Source organism: Rissa tridactyla, chromosome 6 (genome assembly GCF_028500815.1).
Source record: "Rissa tridactyla isolate bRisTri1 chromosome 6, bRisTri1.patW.cur.20221130, whole genome shotgun sequence".
NCBI lineage: Eukaryota > Metazoa > Chordata > Aves > Charadriiformes > Laridae > Rissa > Rissa tridactyla.
This window is the reverse complement of record NC_071471.1, coordinates 55,164,995-55,182,649: the sequence shown is the minus strand read 5'-3', so window position 1 is coordinate 55,182,649 and position 17,655 is coordinate 55,164,995. Positions and strand designations below refer to the sequence as shown.

General features: G+C 36.6%; 1 protein-coding gene across 1 annotated transcript in view; it reads left to right on the top strand.

Annotated features, from left to right (window-relative positions):
• The first annotated feature begins 7,902 nt into the window (after positions 1–7,902).
• The window catches only part of PDE6C (phosphodiesterase 6C), a 29,379-nt gene continuing 19,626 nt past the window's right edge, over positions 7,903–17,655 (top strand). Inside the window, exon 1 of the mRNA XM_054204927.1 lies at positions 7,903–8,382. Within this exon, the coding sequence (XP_054060902.1) occupies positions 7,903–8,382 (480 nt within the window). The remainder of the gene's footprint in view (positions 8,383–17,655) is intronic.

The following is a 17,655-nucleotide window of genomic DNA, read 5'->3' as shown; positions in this document are numbered from 1 at the left end:
TCCCTTTTCAATCTTTTTCATGTCTAATGCAAACAGTGGCACAGCCTGTTTGATTTATCTGTTTTTCTTTCTTTTCTTCATTGTGTTGGAACCTTTTTGCATAGAGAGTATATTTTTGTTCATTTTCTTTAACATCAAATGCTCAGGGCTGTTTTCCAAGTCTGCTCTGAAGTCTTTGATTCCCTGGATAAGAGCAGACACTAAAAATTCCATTATGTTTAATACTAAGCTTCTATTTGGAGTAAAGAACATATTTAACACATGTAACCAGAAAGGTTGTTGCATATTAATTGTCCTGAAACTTTCAACAGTGGTCTTTCAATACACATTTCCATTTTAAAATTGAGATTTTCAAGTTTGCTAATTCCTACAGAGACTGAAGAGAAACAGGAATCTATATCCCTCTGGTGGCTTTTAAAACCTTGCTTTGGCCCTTGGCAATGGTGATGCCAGTTATGTATATGTATTTTTACAAAAATTTTACAAAACACTCACTAGTCTTAATATATTAATTCATCATACAAGATCAAAATCAACATAGATTTTCTTTCTTGAGTGTCTCACATGACTGATAGTATGAAGAGGGATTATAGCTTAATGTATAACCTTTAAATCTGTTACTTTCTTTAATACCAAAGAAAACAGTTATTTCTTTATTCTCTGCCAATTTGTGAAATATTATCATTTTTCCTAAGTTTATCCTGTTCAAAAATCTGTACACTGCTTTATATTCCCAGAGAGGTTCTTTCAGGAATAAATCTATCCCTATGAAATATTGTCGATAACATAATTATCCATGGAAATTCTATGGCAGAGGTTTTCAAAGGAGTCTACAGTCACTCATCCAAATGAATCAAAACCTGATGACGCTTGACCACCTCTGAAAGTCTAGGTCAGTAATCCCTTATACTTTCTGCATGTTGTCCTCAGCAGTTTTACAGACAGGAGACGAATCCAGGTTTCACTAAAACCAAAATTTACTTCTGTTAATAATTTTTAATAAGATCAGTTCTAAATATATGCAAGAGCCATTACAGTCTCTTAAATTAATCTGAGGTCCTCGACAAAAATAAATCAGAAACATTTAATTTTGTACTAGCCACGGCACAGCATTTCTTTACTTGTGTACATCCACTGATCTCTGCAATGTTTAGCAACTCATATCTGGTGGAGTTGCCTGGCAGAGACTTAGTAATTATTACTTCTAATTCATTCAGCTCCTCAATTCTGGGATCTCAACAAACTCTAGGCAATCACTGTGGATTTGTAGGGGTGCAACTACAGTGAAGTCACACCAGTATTTCCCAGCCAGATTTCAACAACTGCGGGAGGACCTCGGCAAGTCAGCAGAATTTGAAGGTTACATACTACAAGTTTGGCGTTATGTCTGTCCTGGTTTAGCTATACTTCCAGCTCTGCCTACCTGAGACACAGTTTATGTTAATGAAGTCCTTTCACAACTAGAGCTAAAGCATTTTTTTGGTTCAATGACATAAGCTTTTTAGGCAAAATGGCTCCTCTGTTAAGTCAGTTACATCTAGATTGGGAGTGTTGGAGGAGGGATGGAAAGTTGCTGGCAGAGTAGCATTGTTCTGGCAATTCAAGGGTGATTTTTTTCTCAGTCCTAACAGATGTAGCTATGCCAACACAACTATGTAAACTCATAAACAGTGTAAACTTTGCCTCGGTTAATCATCATTTGGATGGACTTGGGCTATGGGCTCAGTTGAGACACGATGCCAGTGAGTGATCCTCATCCAGATCTTTGGAACCTGGAGATGCTCCTTGCAGATTTGTACTTCTCATTCTAACAGAAGGGAACAGAATTTGGGCCAGGATTTCAATTGATTCTGAGAGCAACGTGCATAGATGAAGTCAATGCTGGCTTCTGTGAAAACTCAGACAATTAAATATAAAAGAATTATTAAATAATTGATAACACATAAACATGCAAATAGCCTCCAATGTAAAGCATACATTTACAAAACTTGTCCTAAGTTCAACACCAAGCTTGATAAATTTCGTATGTGACTTCCCATTCTGATATTTGAAGCTGGTGGCATATTTTGAACATTATAGAAAGTTTTTTAAAAGTCCATATGCGTGTTTTGGAACTGTATTTAAATGAAGGGGAAAAAAGTCTTCTACCTTTGAATTTTGCCAAGAGGCCAAAAAGGGGGTAACTTCTGTCAGTGTTTCTGTGATTGAAATATTTTTTACATTAATAGCCTGCAAAATTCTGCAGTATTTTCCATTAGGAATAGAAACAGAAAATACATAGAAAAGGTCAGATTTTCAAAGGAAATGGCAGAAAAAAGCTTCAATTGTGAAGTTATTTTAGTTTCATTTATGACTTTATAATAAAAAGGAAAAAATTAGAGTCAAATTACTATTTAAAACATTTTTAACACTGCAACATTGAAGCTTTAAATATTAAAAGAACTACGATTTTATTTGCAGTCACGAGAATAAGTCTGTCTCTTAGAAGAAAGCTGGATCAAAGAACTGGTAAAAGGAAATGGACCATCCATTTCCAGTCAGACTGCATATAGATTGAAAGACTTTTTGCTGTCTTCTTATGGTTATTTATTTAGGGTGTCATTCACAAACATGGGTATCCATTAAACTCTTAGAGGCAGATCTTTTTGGGGAATGAATGACTACTGTGTGCACAGAACAGTGGATCCAAGTGCAGCCACTGCCCTGTGGAACCAGCATTGTATTAACAAGCGACAACAAATGGCATGAGCTGAGCCAAGGAGCTCCGTGTACTTTGTAAGGGACAACTGTGTACACTGTCACCATCACAACTGTTCCCCTTGGTGGCAGTCTGAGTACAGAGGTCAAGGACAGAATGGAATTGAAAAGATTATCCTTTGCACCATGCCAGCCTGTGTGCTACCTGTTTTTGTAATTTAATGACGTGACATTCTGCTTAAGGAGTAAATTTACATTGAACTCTTTATAAACAGCATTTGAAATACCTAGTTTAAAATGGTACCTTTATTCTCTTTAGCAAACCTTTGTGAGGACTGTGATTCTGAAGTGAAATGTTTTTCTAGATGTATTACTAAAATGGAAACAACTTGAAACAAAGATGTAAGACTTGCCAACAGGTTGGCCAGCCTGGTGAGGCAAGCTTTAAACTCTGAAAGGTGGAAGACATGGACATACTGGAGCAAGTCCAGCAAAGAGCCATGGAGATCATTGAGCAATAAGAGAATCTCACAAAAGGAGAGGCTGAGAGCTGGGACTGTTCAGCCTGAAAAGGGCTTGGGGGGATCTTGTCAAGTGTATAAATATCTGTTAGGAGGGTATGAAGAAGCCAGAGTCAGACCCTACTCAGAGGTGCTGAGTAATAGTCTCAGTAATAAAAAAATGGTCAGGTAACCTACGAGCACTGGAGGGGTGTAAATGTAAGTGTGGATGGGATTAAAAGGCTGCGGTCCTTTGCTCAGTCTGTATACTAAAATTCATGCCAAGCTACCAAGAAACCCATGCTCATGGTCAAAGCTACAGTGCATCTGGCAACCCAGGTTAACCCCTTCATGCTAGACTGGCCATTTACTTCAGGAACACTCCACAGAAGCTAAAATCTCTGTTGACTACTTATTTCATGAACCCCCACAGCTAATCACTGGCAGTTTTAAGGGATCACGAAAATTTGCAGCTGTATGGAAAAAGCAGCTAACTACTATCTTTAGTGTTTGCATTTTTAAAATCACTTTTGCAAGAATAGGGACAGAAAAGTATTTTAAAAGAAACATAGTTGAGGTTGTTTATAAAGGTCCCCAAAACATAGCAGATCAGTGACACCAAAACATTTCAGTGCCAAAACCTGGCTGTGTTAGGCATAAACAGTACCTGTTGTAAATATCTACAGAATCCATTCTCACAACTTAATCATTTAGAAAAAATCAATAATATTTCTGAATATTAATTTCTTGGATTATACATATGAATCTCTGATGTCCAGACAGTGGCCACAAAATTATTCACGTCAAAAGCCATGCAATTGAAATAAACACATTTGATCTGTGTTTCTTCAGAAAATCTTAACTGAATGAACCACGTTAACTACTATCAAGATGGACAGAAACGCGCAGATACAAACACTGAGCTGAACTGGGAAACGTTATAAATACCTTTGACATTTACGTGCTGCTTGAATCTATTTAAATAACCACGTCTGTCAGTTATCCTTCTTAGGAGTTTCCATGTATCACAAGGGCTCAGGAAAGGTCTACTATTAAGAAGTACTCCATAAATAGTTTGATTTCTGTAGTAACTACGAATGTCAAAGGCAAATGACATCATATGTATTAAAATCACAAAGCACACATATTTCTTATATTCTCTGAAATTAAAAAAAAATGAAAAATATAGCACACTGCTCATCATGTTTTTAAATCAAACCACCTCATCATGGAAAAGAATCAAAGCCAAATGTATATTATTCTTGCCTTTAAAAGTGCAGTGAAAATGACTGTGTGAGGTTAGTTTCCAATGTTAAACCTCCTTTTATATAATGGATCCTACATCAAAATGTATTTTCTTAATAGGTGATCTTATTAAAAAATTGCTAGGAAAGATGATAGCAAAATCATGTTTGAAAGTGCCAGAAACATGAAATAATTTTCTGTTATAGCTTCTTATAATAGCCTAAATACAACTGGGAATTAACGTTACTAAAGAGAAAATGTTCAGTGGTGTGGAAAATGAAAGTAAAGGAGATAGAACAGAAAATAAATGTCTTATTTCAGCACAGAAACTTTAAAATTCATTACAATGCTAGCGCTCCAAAAGTTTAGATGGTCTGATTTACAAAAGTCATTAAAATACTAATATGAGAAAAACAAAAAAGCATCAATACAAATACACTGTACTTTCCTAATGCTAAAATGAGGACTTCCATAAATGTAAGGTACATTTATGTACCAAACTACATTTAAATTTCTGTCAAATCACTTCAATTTCTTAGTTTGTCTTTATTATTCATGGTTAATCAATATGCACATAGAGCTTACGATGAAACATGACATGACTAATATGGCAATTATTGAAAAAGAAAGCCAACTTAACTGTTTTCCAAACATAAACTTCATAAAGAACTTCTCTTGGTTTCTGATACTTCTTTCCATGTAATTTCACAAACACTTTAAAGAGCAAGACTGCAATTGTAAGAGTGAATCTAAATTAAGAAAAAGAAAAAAAAGAATTGTTGGATGGTTTAAGAATTATTATATGACAGCCCAGCTACATCTGAAATATTTTGTTACAAAGAAAGATTTATCACCTTACAGTAGTGCCTAATTAAAATAGGATCTCTATTTGTTATCTCAAAGTACAAATAGTATAATTTAAAATTTGTAAAAATAGCTTGGCATGATGGAGATTTGGTGGAACCATGATAAGCATTTTAGCTGGTCTTGCATATTGAAAAAAATGGGCACACATGATAATAAAATTGTTAGCTTACAAAAATATTAACCCACCAACCCCTCACCCCCAAAGAAAACAGTGTAACTCTGTCAGGTTGCCTCTTTTCACTTACGCTCCCTCCAGAGAGTTAGAGGCTGCTCTATTTCATAGAATTAATGTAACCACAATATAAAGAACAACTAATGTTTGCAAAGTTTGTTTCTCCCATTTGATAAAGACGAATATGTAGGTCTTATATAGAACATAATTTTCTAGAATCTTTTAGCTGGGCCTGAGGCAGATCCTCTATAAACTCTTTCCAATTCAAAGAAGTTACTGTGCAGAGTGTTTCAAAGTCAGTAACAAAATATGACTGAATAAGTTAATGCAAAAATAATGTTACTATTCCTTTGCACAATTTCATTGGGACTTTTAAACGTCCTCTTTTTTAAAGAGCAGCATGAAAAGTATTGAGCTACAAATTAGGAAGATGATAGATGAAGAGAAATAATTTAACTCCATGTGTAAATACCTATAAGATTATTTTCAAGCCTCTGTCGCTTTTATATGTATCGATCAAACTATGAAAAAAACTATTAAAGGACTAATATATATGTGCATTTCTTCTGCTGTTTTCTTGTGAACTGTACATGTGTACAATCGTGAGATCATCTTGCTGTGTTGCAGTTGCACAGTCCTGCCACAAAGTTAGTATCACCAGTTCATACCTGTAAAGAAGATCCTGCAACCTCATGCACTCACCAGTGAGGGTCCTATGCTGCCCCCCAGGCTGCTGGGGTAAGTAACCCAGCCAGAGAAAAGGAACCAGGCTAGAATGTGTTCATACTGTGGTGATTTTCATATGAATTTTAAAATCTTTATGTCAACTGCAGTCTGGCAAAAATTAGTGTCTTAGACAGTGTTTCATAGCACAGTCAGAGGGGAGACTAATGTACTGAGTTAGCTGCCATTACAGACCAATCACTGACCTGTTCTTTGTGCACGAGAGGATCGGTGTCAGTTGCCCATGTTGATTCTTTTAGATTTGTTGATAAAAATGGATGTTGACACACTGCGGCCTCTGGCAGACAGACAAAGTTGTACTTTGACAATTGACCTTTTCAAATTAAAAATTGCCAAAGGATATGTGGTCTATTTTCCTTATTTCCTTTTCCTTGTCTTTCATATACCAAGAACCTCTTTCTGCTCTCTGATCAATGTGGATGCCAGAAATAGAAATAAGATGAATTGTATTGCAGCCCTCCTACTGTGCTGAAATTCAGATCTGTTTCAATAAGCACAGGCCATTTGCTGTCATAGTTGTCACTCCACTTAAACTCAGTCTTCTTGCTTACGTAGCTTGGGATGTTTGCTCCTAAAATTCAGCACAATTTTCATCTTTCCTTTTCCATTCATGTGAATAATGCTGAACTTCCCATGGTAGGAAACTTCAAACATGTTATGAAGCAACAATGAGACTCAGAATTCCCTCTTTGCCCACTACCTGTCAGATATTACCATTTTCCTGCTATTTAAGAGAGCAGAGATCTACTTTTTCTGAAGAAGACATAGAAGAAACTACATTACTTGCAGGACCCTGTCTCGTTATTCATGCTTACAGAGTAAAACTTTTACTGTCTCCTGAACTCAATTTTAATTCAAGCCATTTTCTGATTTTACCCTTTCCTTTAGAATATCTATTTTTTAAAATGTTATATGTAAGTCATATCTGGTTGTGCTGAATCAAATTCTAACTCTTTTACTCCATCTTCACCTGGGTAAATCACTTGAGCAAGTTCAGACTTTTGTAAGATCTTCAGGATTTCACCCATTTAATGCATGTATAGCTTCATAATTATTTACGTTTAGTAATCCAATTTTGACCATCTCCTGACTATTTCAAGGAAAAAAAAATTGCCATTTTAAAATTTTCTCCATAACATTCTGTTTTCCTCCCCTTAAGTACCTCTCACAAGTACACGTGTGTACGTCTCTGCATGTGTATAATGCGGGCTAAGTATCTAAGTGGAATTCCTCATATTAAGTTTCAATGGAAACTTTTTTGTGTGTAGTACAATATGTATACTGTGAATGAAGAAGGTAACATATAGGTACACAGATCTACACATCAGACAATTTTATGAGGTCTAAGAATTAATTGGTTAGTTTAAAATGCTGAAATGATTCCCGTAGGATTTATGAGCTAAGAATGCTCAGGGGTTTAGTGTCCTGACATCTCTTTAATTAGCAGTCTCCAAGATCTCACACTAAGAAGATGCTAAGCTAGTGCCTTCTGTCATATCTCAAGAGTTTCAGAAGGCTTGGAAGCCGCAGAGGAAGGTGAATGTACTATGCCTGTGAGCTATACAATATGTTCAAAGTACCGTTTTCTTACTAGTATCAAGTTAGGACTTCTTGCTACCTCTCCTACTTTGATAGTGATGCAGTTCTAAAAGAAATCCTAAGAACAATCCAGCAAAAATGGGAGAAGTAAATAAAGATGCCGTTGAAAAATACTTGGAGAACAACCCCCAGTTTGCCAAGGAGTATTTCGACCAAAAAATGAGGGCAGAAGTGCTGGGAAGTATCTTTAAAGTGAGCCCTGGAGATGTGAAGGAAGGAGTCAGCTTCAAAGACATGTCCCGTCTGGAGGAGTCTCACATACTTTTTGAGCTGCTACTAGAAATCCAGGATGAAGGAGGCACTATGGAAAAGACAGTGCACAAGGCCCTGCAGAGGCTGGCACAGCTGTTGGCAGCTGATCGGTGTAGTATGTTTATTTGTCGTTCCCGAAATGGTATTCCAGAGGTAGCCACCAGGCTTCTCGATGTCACTCCAACTTCCAAGTTTGAGGAAAATTTGGTGAATCCAGACAATGAGGCTGTTTTTCCTCTGGACATCGGGATAGCAGGATGGGTTGCTCATACCAAGAAGTTTTTTAATATACCTGATGTGAAAAAGGTAGGTGACTTCTCTTGGGGAATGGGTTTCTGTGCGTTCGCTTACTCAGCTTCCTTCACAGGGCTTGTGGTACAGAGCCGTTCTTCAGAAGCATCCCAGAGACAGAAATCCAGACCAAATGCACAAGAAAAGCAGCAGCATAGTTTGCTTAAAATACAGTAGAACTACATCCTGTAACCTAGTGAGGTATTTCCAGTATCCTTGCACAATAGTTGTAATGTAATTTACTATAATAAGGGAGGAGAATATTAGATTAATAGAGACCAATAAGTACTTGTGCTTCTGTTGAACAAGGCAGGCTCCTATTCTGTTTTCCAGTATGGGTTTGCAAGCGTTCTCCCTTACCATTCCGTGCTGCCATACATGCACCTCTGAACATAATTAATTTGCAGCTTTTGTAATGAGGATGCTTCCTTATAAGTAGGTGAATGAAGCCAGATGAAGATGATGTCAACATATATGTTCAGCTTCAAGTCTGTCTTTGAATTTAAAATGGCTCCAAATTTTGTGTATGTCCAGTTACAGGGCTTTTGTTCAGAACCATCTATAGAAGATTAATGAGTCTGAGCTTCTTTAGTTATTGTGCTGATAAGGTTATTACAAATGTTAATTAAAATGACAAGTGACCTAACAGAAACATGCATGAATAAGAACTGCTTTAGAAACTGCTCTGAAATACATGGGGAAACATAAACGTGCTTTGATTGTTATAGAGTTCTTTAAAAATAGCTAACCTTACATTATCAAAAGGTGACATCTTCATCTCTTTTTACTCTTATATGGAAAAACTCAGCATAATCAAATGGTGCTAAAATCATTATACAAGATGACAGTCTGGTTCTCAGTATTTCCTGTACATTCAGTTAAAAATTACGGGCCATTTTAGAGATGGAAACCACCTCAGTGTCCTAAGCTCAATGTAAACAATAAAAATCTTTATACACAGCAATTAGGTATGTTTTCCAGGAGTTAAACAAAAAGTAATGTATTTTATCATGTTAAAAGTTGGCAGGTATAAAGAAATAAAGGACTACTTTTCAAGATCAGAAACAAATGAAAATGCATATATATGTGAAAAGAACATTCCAATATATAGTAAACTACTTCAGATGTAAGTAGGAATCACAAGAGCAAACAGAAGAATGACTGATTGGAGAAAACAAATCAGTTGATTTTTAACTGACCACAAAGATGCATTCTTCAATGTCTGCTGTTCTGACAAGAAGCATATGACTTACTGCCTCTTACCACCACATGGGGAGATTGGAGGATAATCCTTCTAAATTCATAAGGCTGATTACGTGAGAAAAGATCGGAAGGATCAAGAAAGATGTGCCTTCTATCAGACACTGTACTGCTCCTTAATATCATTATGTGAGAGGTGCCCACAGGAGGGCTGCCCAAACATTTCTGTGTTTGCAATAGGATTTGTTCAAAATTTTGTGACAAATGTAATTTGAATATGCTTAAATAAGAGAACCTTTCTGTCTGTCTAATCCTACTATGTATACATTTTGCACTCATAAATGAATTCATGTCGGCTGAATATCTGTCCAGATATTATTCAGTCATTCTAAGGTAATCTTTACTTAGGCATTCAGTTACTCTCTCAGTATGGTCTATGCCATTAGGCCCACACTTAAAAATGCAGTTAAACCACGAAGCCATTAATCCACATTTGGTAACTAAATGTAATCAGAACACTGACATTTTAAAAGTTAATTGCAAAATTCCCTGAGACTTCTCTGGGACCAAGATTTTTTATTTAAAAACAACCCTGAAGGTCTCAAAATTGTCACCATTTCCATTCTACCTGTAAAAAAAAGTCAAGTGTGCAAATCCACACTCCTCACACAGGCAAAGCTCCCACTATTGTCACCAGAATCTTTATCTCAGTAAGGAACCCAGAACTGCATCTATAGTCAGTAACATTTAAGGAATATAATTAGTCCATGGCAGCAGAAAGAGGCAGCCACTGAAGCCTTTACGACGTTTTTGAAAGGATAATTATTTTTCAGATCACTTTGTATGCACTTCAGTCAAACTAGATTGTCTGCTACCCAAATCCTGAGCAAAAAATGACAAGCAGAGTTAAGCTAGAGAGGAATTTTGCCCCTTCTGCCTTGTCAGAATACAAAATGCACAACGAATAATTCTAGATGGCTATAGCACTTTAAAGATGTCATGTCTAATCACTTTCTATTGTTGACATAATCCATATCCAAACAGCATAGTGGTTTTTAAGTCTTAAGTACGTGACAACATTGACAAACCCACGGTGAAACATTTTCATGCTTCAATCAACGCCCCTTTAGAACAAGAGGGAATGTAATGAAAGATCACAACAGCAGTAAATCACTGAAAAAACTAAGACTCCACTTTTAGTGCCTGGTAGCCAGTTCTTTAGGGATTATCTCCTTCTTCAACCTGGAAAGGTACCAATAAACGTGAGGAAGCTCCTCATCCTGACTAATGCTTCAGAAAAGAAAAGCAGAGGAAAAGATACAGACATTCCATAATTAACTTAATAGCCAGAACAGTTTCCCCCCACAAGATTATGGACTTGTTGACTGTGAGAGCTAATAGCGTATAATCCAGGATTTAACAGTAGTGAGAAACAGAAGACCAGGCAGGACCATTACAGTAATGATTTGCCCTACATTATTCCCAGGATCTGTCAGAGTACGGGACTCAAATATTCCAAAGTAAAATAATAGACTGCGTAACATTTGATGTGTCCATTAATATTCTTTAAATTCATATTTAAAGAATAACATGGACAACAGGATAGAGTACTATAACCTTACATCTTTTGCTAAGGCATTATTTTCAAATAAAACTAAGAACTAAGAAGTAGCTAAACAACGAGCATGTCTTCTGAGGAATCAAAATCTCACATTCTCACCCTGTAAGAACCAATAATAAAGACTGTATATATTTGCTTTAATCCATCATTTATTTAAATTATTGCATTATTTCTTTTAATTCAGAGATATTTGAAGACAAAGATTTAACTGAGGATTGTAAATTCAAGAAATAATATTCCTGGTTATAGTAGAGTATAAAATTATATAAATGGTGAAAAAACGCTTCAAAAGAAGTGAAGGCTTTTGGGTTAGATCCAAAAAGGGACTCAAATTTTCTGATGCTGAAATAACAAGCCCTCGCTTTTAGAGATCCTGCACTGGTATCCACAACCTCCAGTGAAGTGAAGGAACAACAGAGTGTGGAGAGATTCTGGTGCTTCCAACCCAAATTAAGCAGCCAGGGCAGTGATTATTGTGGCACCTAGTTTAACCACTGGAATCCTATGATACAAAACAAATACATCTTCAAGTTGCAAGCACTTCTATCATCCCTTTGTAAACTGATTCAGCTTCAGCTTGCATGAGTCTTTTTTCTGGGACCTCTACTTCTTTTTAATGCAACGGTGGGAGAGACTTCAATTCCAGGCCTGTCTGAAGTGACAGGAGTTTCAGATTCATGGGAATGTGCCAGTCCTCAGACTCCAGGCTGTCTGAACCTGGAACAAGGACGAAGAGACACTCCATCCCTTTTCTTGAAACTATACCAAACTGTAACATAAATTAAAGATTATTTGAAGAGGGGACAGAAAAGTTCAAAAAGAAGCATGGTTTTGCAGCTCAGTGGTTCAAACTCCTGTGTGGCAGCGAGGAGCCCTGGACACTGAACTGTTGTCCAGTTGCTGTGTGTGCAAACAGTTGCTCTGGTAATACACAGCAGTGGTCCTGGGATCAGGCAGGAGTCTTAGACTCCCTCCTAGGGCAAGAAGACATGGCTGGAATCAGGCGCATCCTTGTAAAAAATATGGAGCAGTGGGAAAGCACAGGAGAGAGCAAGATGGTCTATGACACAACTAGTTGCCCTAAAAATGGAAAGAATGGAGTCGCTTTGTGGTAGAGCTAGGCTCCTAACAATGTGATCTTGGAGAAGAAACCCAAATATCCAACATATTGACAAGGCAGAGTATGTTAAAAAAGCTTCAAAGGCCAGAGGAAGATTGTTAAAATAATTTTAGAGGGAAGTTCTTGAGACAAAAAGCAGAGTTGCTAAGATGAGAAGAAATGAGAGCAAAGGTAAACAATGTTACAGAGATGCTGCCTTCCTGAATGTCTGGAAAGTAATAAGAATCGAAAGAAATAATCCTAAAATAAACTAAAAAGGGGAAAAAACTGAGAGGTAGCCTTTTACCTGGGAAGAACTTGCATTGTAAATGTTAATGTCTGCTCCTCCATTTTATCTTATCATCTTGATAATAAAAAACAGATTGTCATAAACTCACACTGAATATAGTAAATATTAACTGGAAAAATGGAAATGTGTTTCAATCTGTTATAAGGACAAAGATTCAGTCAACTTACAAGAAAACATTTTAACACAGGAATAAATTTATATTAATCGTGCCTTCCCGAAGAAAAACCCAAACTTTTAGTTCTTTCTTTCACTTGACTTCTGTTAAAAGAAGAAAGCTCCCAAAATTGAAGAAAAAATTAATATTAAAAACTAAAATGAAAATCTAAATTTTTAGCTTCAAGCAATATAACACAGATTCAATTTTTAAAAGTTGCAAAATAGACACTACATATGATAAATAACAAGCAGACATTTCAATGACATGACTGAAAAGTTCAACCCCCAAATGCTGTTAAATATATCTTAATTTCTACTTGATTTTGTTTCAAAACTCTAGTGATCTTGAAGATATCAAAGTCAATTTGTTCTGCAATGCTAGTAAGTTACATGTCAAAATGCAGTTGTTTTACATCCCTGACAGTATGGGATTTTTTGAGTGTGCCCTAATGAATGGCAAACTCATTTAGTTAGTTAGTTTTGATTTTGAATCAGACTGATGACATTTTCATAGCTGATGATAGGTGCTTTTTATTTTCCATTCATACTCAATTATATCATTATGAAAAAAAATATTTGTAAGTTGAAATTAGGATAAGCAGAAATAAGAGATGAAGCAATATGGCACACCAATACCACCTACTCAGCGGCAAAAAATTTTGGCTGAGAAACCAATGCAAGACAAGCTGTGGGAGAAGAAAATATCAGTATAGGAGAAAATATTGCAAGGCTACCAGAAAGGAAAACAGAAACATGTAAAGATATGCAAATAAATGTGTGATAATGCTAAGAGCGTGACAGCAGCTCCTGATGTCAGAGGTTTCTGTGGTTCCTGTTCCAGTAGTGCTCCAGACCCACCCCTGGTCATCTTACATCCAAAGGATGATGTATTTTGACCAGCCTGAGCTCATCTGTCCAACCCAGAACCTCTGGCCCAACATGAGCAAAGTAGTCATAGCTGCAATGGGTCCCAGAAAGCCATTCTTCCTCTGTGCTTCACAAGAGGAAAGAGATGGAGGAAAACAGTTGTCTGCTCTCTTGACACTATCTCCTCAGATGCAGGATTAAGTCTTCTCATTTCTCCTTAAGTGTGATATTTGATACGCTTTGCCAAACTCAAAATGGAGAGGTAGACTGCACAGCAGATACTGACATGTCACTCAGAGTCGACAGAAGAAGAAACAGTAAGAGTTTTTTGAATAGGAGTAATGATGATATGAAAACCAAGGTCTAAATGTCGTCTGTGGGACATAAACAAAACTACATCATGCTGCTTCCTAGCAAGTCTCCCATAAGCAAAGGTTTATGGGATAGTCTAATTTCCTAACATTTCAAAGCCCATGTGTAATGAACATGCTGACAGTGTGCTAAATGAAAAGCAATTGGGAATAACAAGTATACTGGAGATGTGAGAAGCCTTGGTACTAACACTATTGAGCTGCTCTTCCTATTACCTCAAATGAACCAGAGCAGTGAATCTTCACCCTGACTAGCCGAACAGGAAAGAGGGATCCTTGTTCCCTTATACTTTCATTTTTAATTGCTTTTCACACTTGTCCATTTCTCAGTCTTTCCTGCATTTGTACAAATTACATACTTTTGCACGTGCAATGGAAACCAAAATAACAAGGGTTACCCTATCTCATTGTTTACAATAGTTTTTGCATTTTCTGATTAAATTTACACTCAGCAAATAATTTACACTGCTGACTTTGACCTGGAGTTTCCAATAGTGTCAAACTCACTTGCCTCAGGCTGCATTCTGTCATTAGTCTCAAGGTTTAGCTCGGTGTTCTGGAGCGAGTGTAGCAAATCCTAAGATAACGTGATTTGGGTGATGTAATGAATATTAGAATGATGGTCTTCATTGTTTTTTATGCTTGCCATAGAATAAAGCCTGTGAAAGGTTAGAAATTTTTGCAGAGCTCTTTTTCATAGTTTGCTTAAAGAACTGTGGGATATCTAAAATCTGCCAACGAAGGAGAATTCATCATGAAATAAATTAGGTCCTTAAAAACTGGTAAAAGGAAACATAGAAGAACATACCACTCCTAAGAAAGGAACTGAGATCTGCAGGAGAGCCATGAAATAAGAGAGACAAGATGGTTCCTTCTTCTGAACAGTCCATCAATAAGAACTTTTCAGATACAATAAAGCACCACTGATTTTTTTAAAAAAACCTTACATAATCATAAAGTATCATCTACTCATGTAGTCTTTAAAAATTAACTTTCTTCTCCAAATGCCTGTTGTTCCCAGGGAGCGAGTTTTTCTCATTTACATTTATTTTACTTTATTACAGATATGAACTTATAGTTGGGTAGCTACAATTCATAATCAGATGTAGTATAGTCTCAGTAAGCAAGTTTATTTGTAACTGCTATATGAAGAAAATAAAAATTATTTTTAGAAAGAATGGGCTTATTTTTCACTTTCACAGAGGTGTAATCACACTGTTTTCACAACAGTGACTTCTGATTTCATAAATTCCACTGCTAACTATGAGATGGAAATTAGGCTTCTGAAACTTAAAGGAATTGAAAAGTTGAGGCCAAATGATCTGAACATAGAGCATTATATTGATATTTCATTGTTAAGAGGTTTATAATAATAATGTGTAGTAGTGTTGGTAAGTTACAGTGAGACAAAACTGGTTTCATGGTTTAGAGAATGAAGAAACATGAATTAGCTAATAATTTTAAGTGACTAGATCCATAGTAGCTTTTCAAACCCCTCTCCTATTACCTTCTATCTATAACAGAAAAATGAACACAAAGAGGCGTCCTGACTTTCCACCCCTGTATGCTGGTGCTAGCTTAGTGCATGTTGCGCATCTTAGGATAAATCTACAGAATTGATCATTGTACAGTAAATAGCTGTGTTTAGCTTTAAACAAAGCTAGTAGAAAATGCTTGCAAATATACTACAGTTAGAGTTATCAATAGATCGCCTTTCCCTCACTTTTTTAAAAGCCTATTTTTATGATTTATCTTAGAGCTGAAAGTTCAAATCTTGCTCTGAAAGATGGTTGGATTCAAAAGATCAGGCTCAAATAGACTAAGTGTCCACATTCATATATCCATGGGAGCACCAAGATGCTCTTCTGGCTCTGGTACTGCAGAGCATATTTCTAGCTTATTTGCCTATGAACATGATTTTCCAGACATTGTGAAAAGTGATGTTCTTTGAAAACAGAAGCAGATTATGTTCTCAAGAGAAAATATTTTAAAACCTTGATTGGAAATAAAGGCTTTAAAACTAGCAATTATGTGCAAAATATTCAATAATGAAAAGTCTAAATCTAAGCACAAATTTTTGCTTGTATATGCAAATCATGTGCGATAGGAGTCTTCGTATATGCTGTGGGAACACTGCCAATGTGTTACGAGGTATTTATATCTTTCTGCATTGCACTATCTAGGCACAACTTAGGATGGCTTGTGGTTAGTGAACTTTTTGTTTATTAACACAGACTTGCATTCTTTAAAATTTTTCTATCCTCTGCAAAAATTGTATAACCAAAGTGCTTCTTCTGAACACTCTGAACACCACTGCTTGTACCTTTAGTCTGGAGTTATTAAACAAATTACAACTCAGCATCTGTGTCCTGCTGATTCAGCTCACTTTGTGTATACAGGTTCCTTTTAAGTATGCAGAAATCCAGGAGTGTCTGAAATTTTTATTTATTCCCTCATAGCAGCATACAGCGCTCTAAAATCAGGAACTTGGGCCTCACCATTATGCTAGTTGTTCTTAGTGAGGCAGAGGAACTACAAAGCAGGGTCAAATTCTCTATCTGATTTACTTTATTTTGAATAGCTAAAACAGTCAGAGATTCAGAAATTGTTCCTGAAGCCCCAAAACACACACAAAACCAGAATGGTTCTGTCAGTAGGTAAAACATCTCAGAGAAAATAAAATATTTCCACTAATAGCATACTTGTTTAGCAGACTACAGGACAGCATTTGATTGTTACATAGAAGAGACAGGTTGACTAGCATTTTCCCTGGATGTCTGTTAAGTGAGATACCCCTATACTATTCTCCGAGAGAAACAGAAAACAACCACTCAGGGAAAATTTGACAGAAACGGAGAAAACATTTCCTCTTCACTTAGACAATATATTCAGAACTGGCTACACTTTCCAGGAACCCAAATACAGCCTGATACGTTGAACTACACAGAAAACATATTGGTTACTTTTATTATTCTTTTTGTTTGTTTGTTTAAGTAGTTTTGTATTTAAATTATGAAAGCAGAAATTCCACTATGTGTCAGCCTGCAACATTCTCCAGCTCATTGGCAAGGAAGAGACCTTGAGATCTACCACGCAGATCTTGGCTGCCTAAGCTAATGCAGTAATTAATAGCAGTAATATGTATCAGCTCTGCGGGTAGACATGCAGTAACAAGTCAGTCACTTTACAAGTGGGTTCACAAATACTTGCTAACAGAAAGGGGTTGGTAAGGTTTGGGAGTCTTGGTTCTGGATGGATGTCCTTAAAACAGGACTCCTTTGGCCTCCCTCTGGCCAGCTGCAATTCCTATCCATGGTGTTGGAATGTAGTCTGACCTTCCCTGGTTACCAGGCCACTCGCCACCTCTTGGCATTCTCATTTAGCACCAACCGCTCATCACCTTCAGAAATAAGAAGTATACCTGTTAAAGGAAATTCAGGCCGAATTTGAGTGTGGACCAGGACTTGAGTGCTCATTGCTCTGAAGAAGTAGTTTGAGCACTGACTTGTTAGAAGTGGCAGATGCGAGGTAATGGAAGAGGCTCAATAAATACAGAATCTGGCTATTTTAGCTGCTTACTAGAACCATGTCATTTCTCAGTATGCACATGTTGACAGATTTCAATCCCTAAACTCATAACTCAGCTCATTTAGATATATTATCA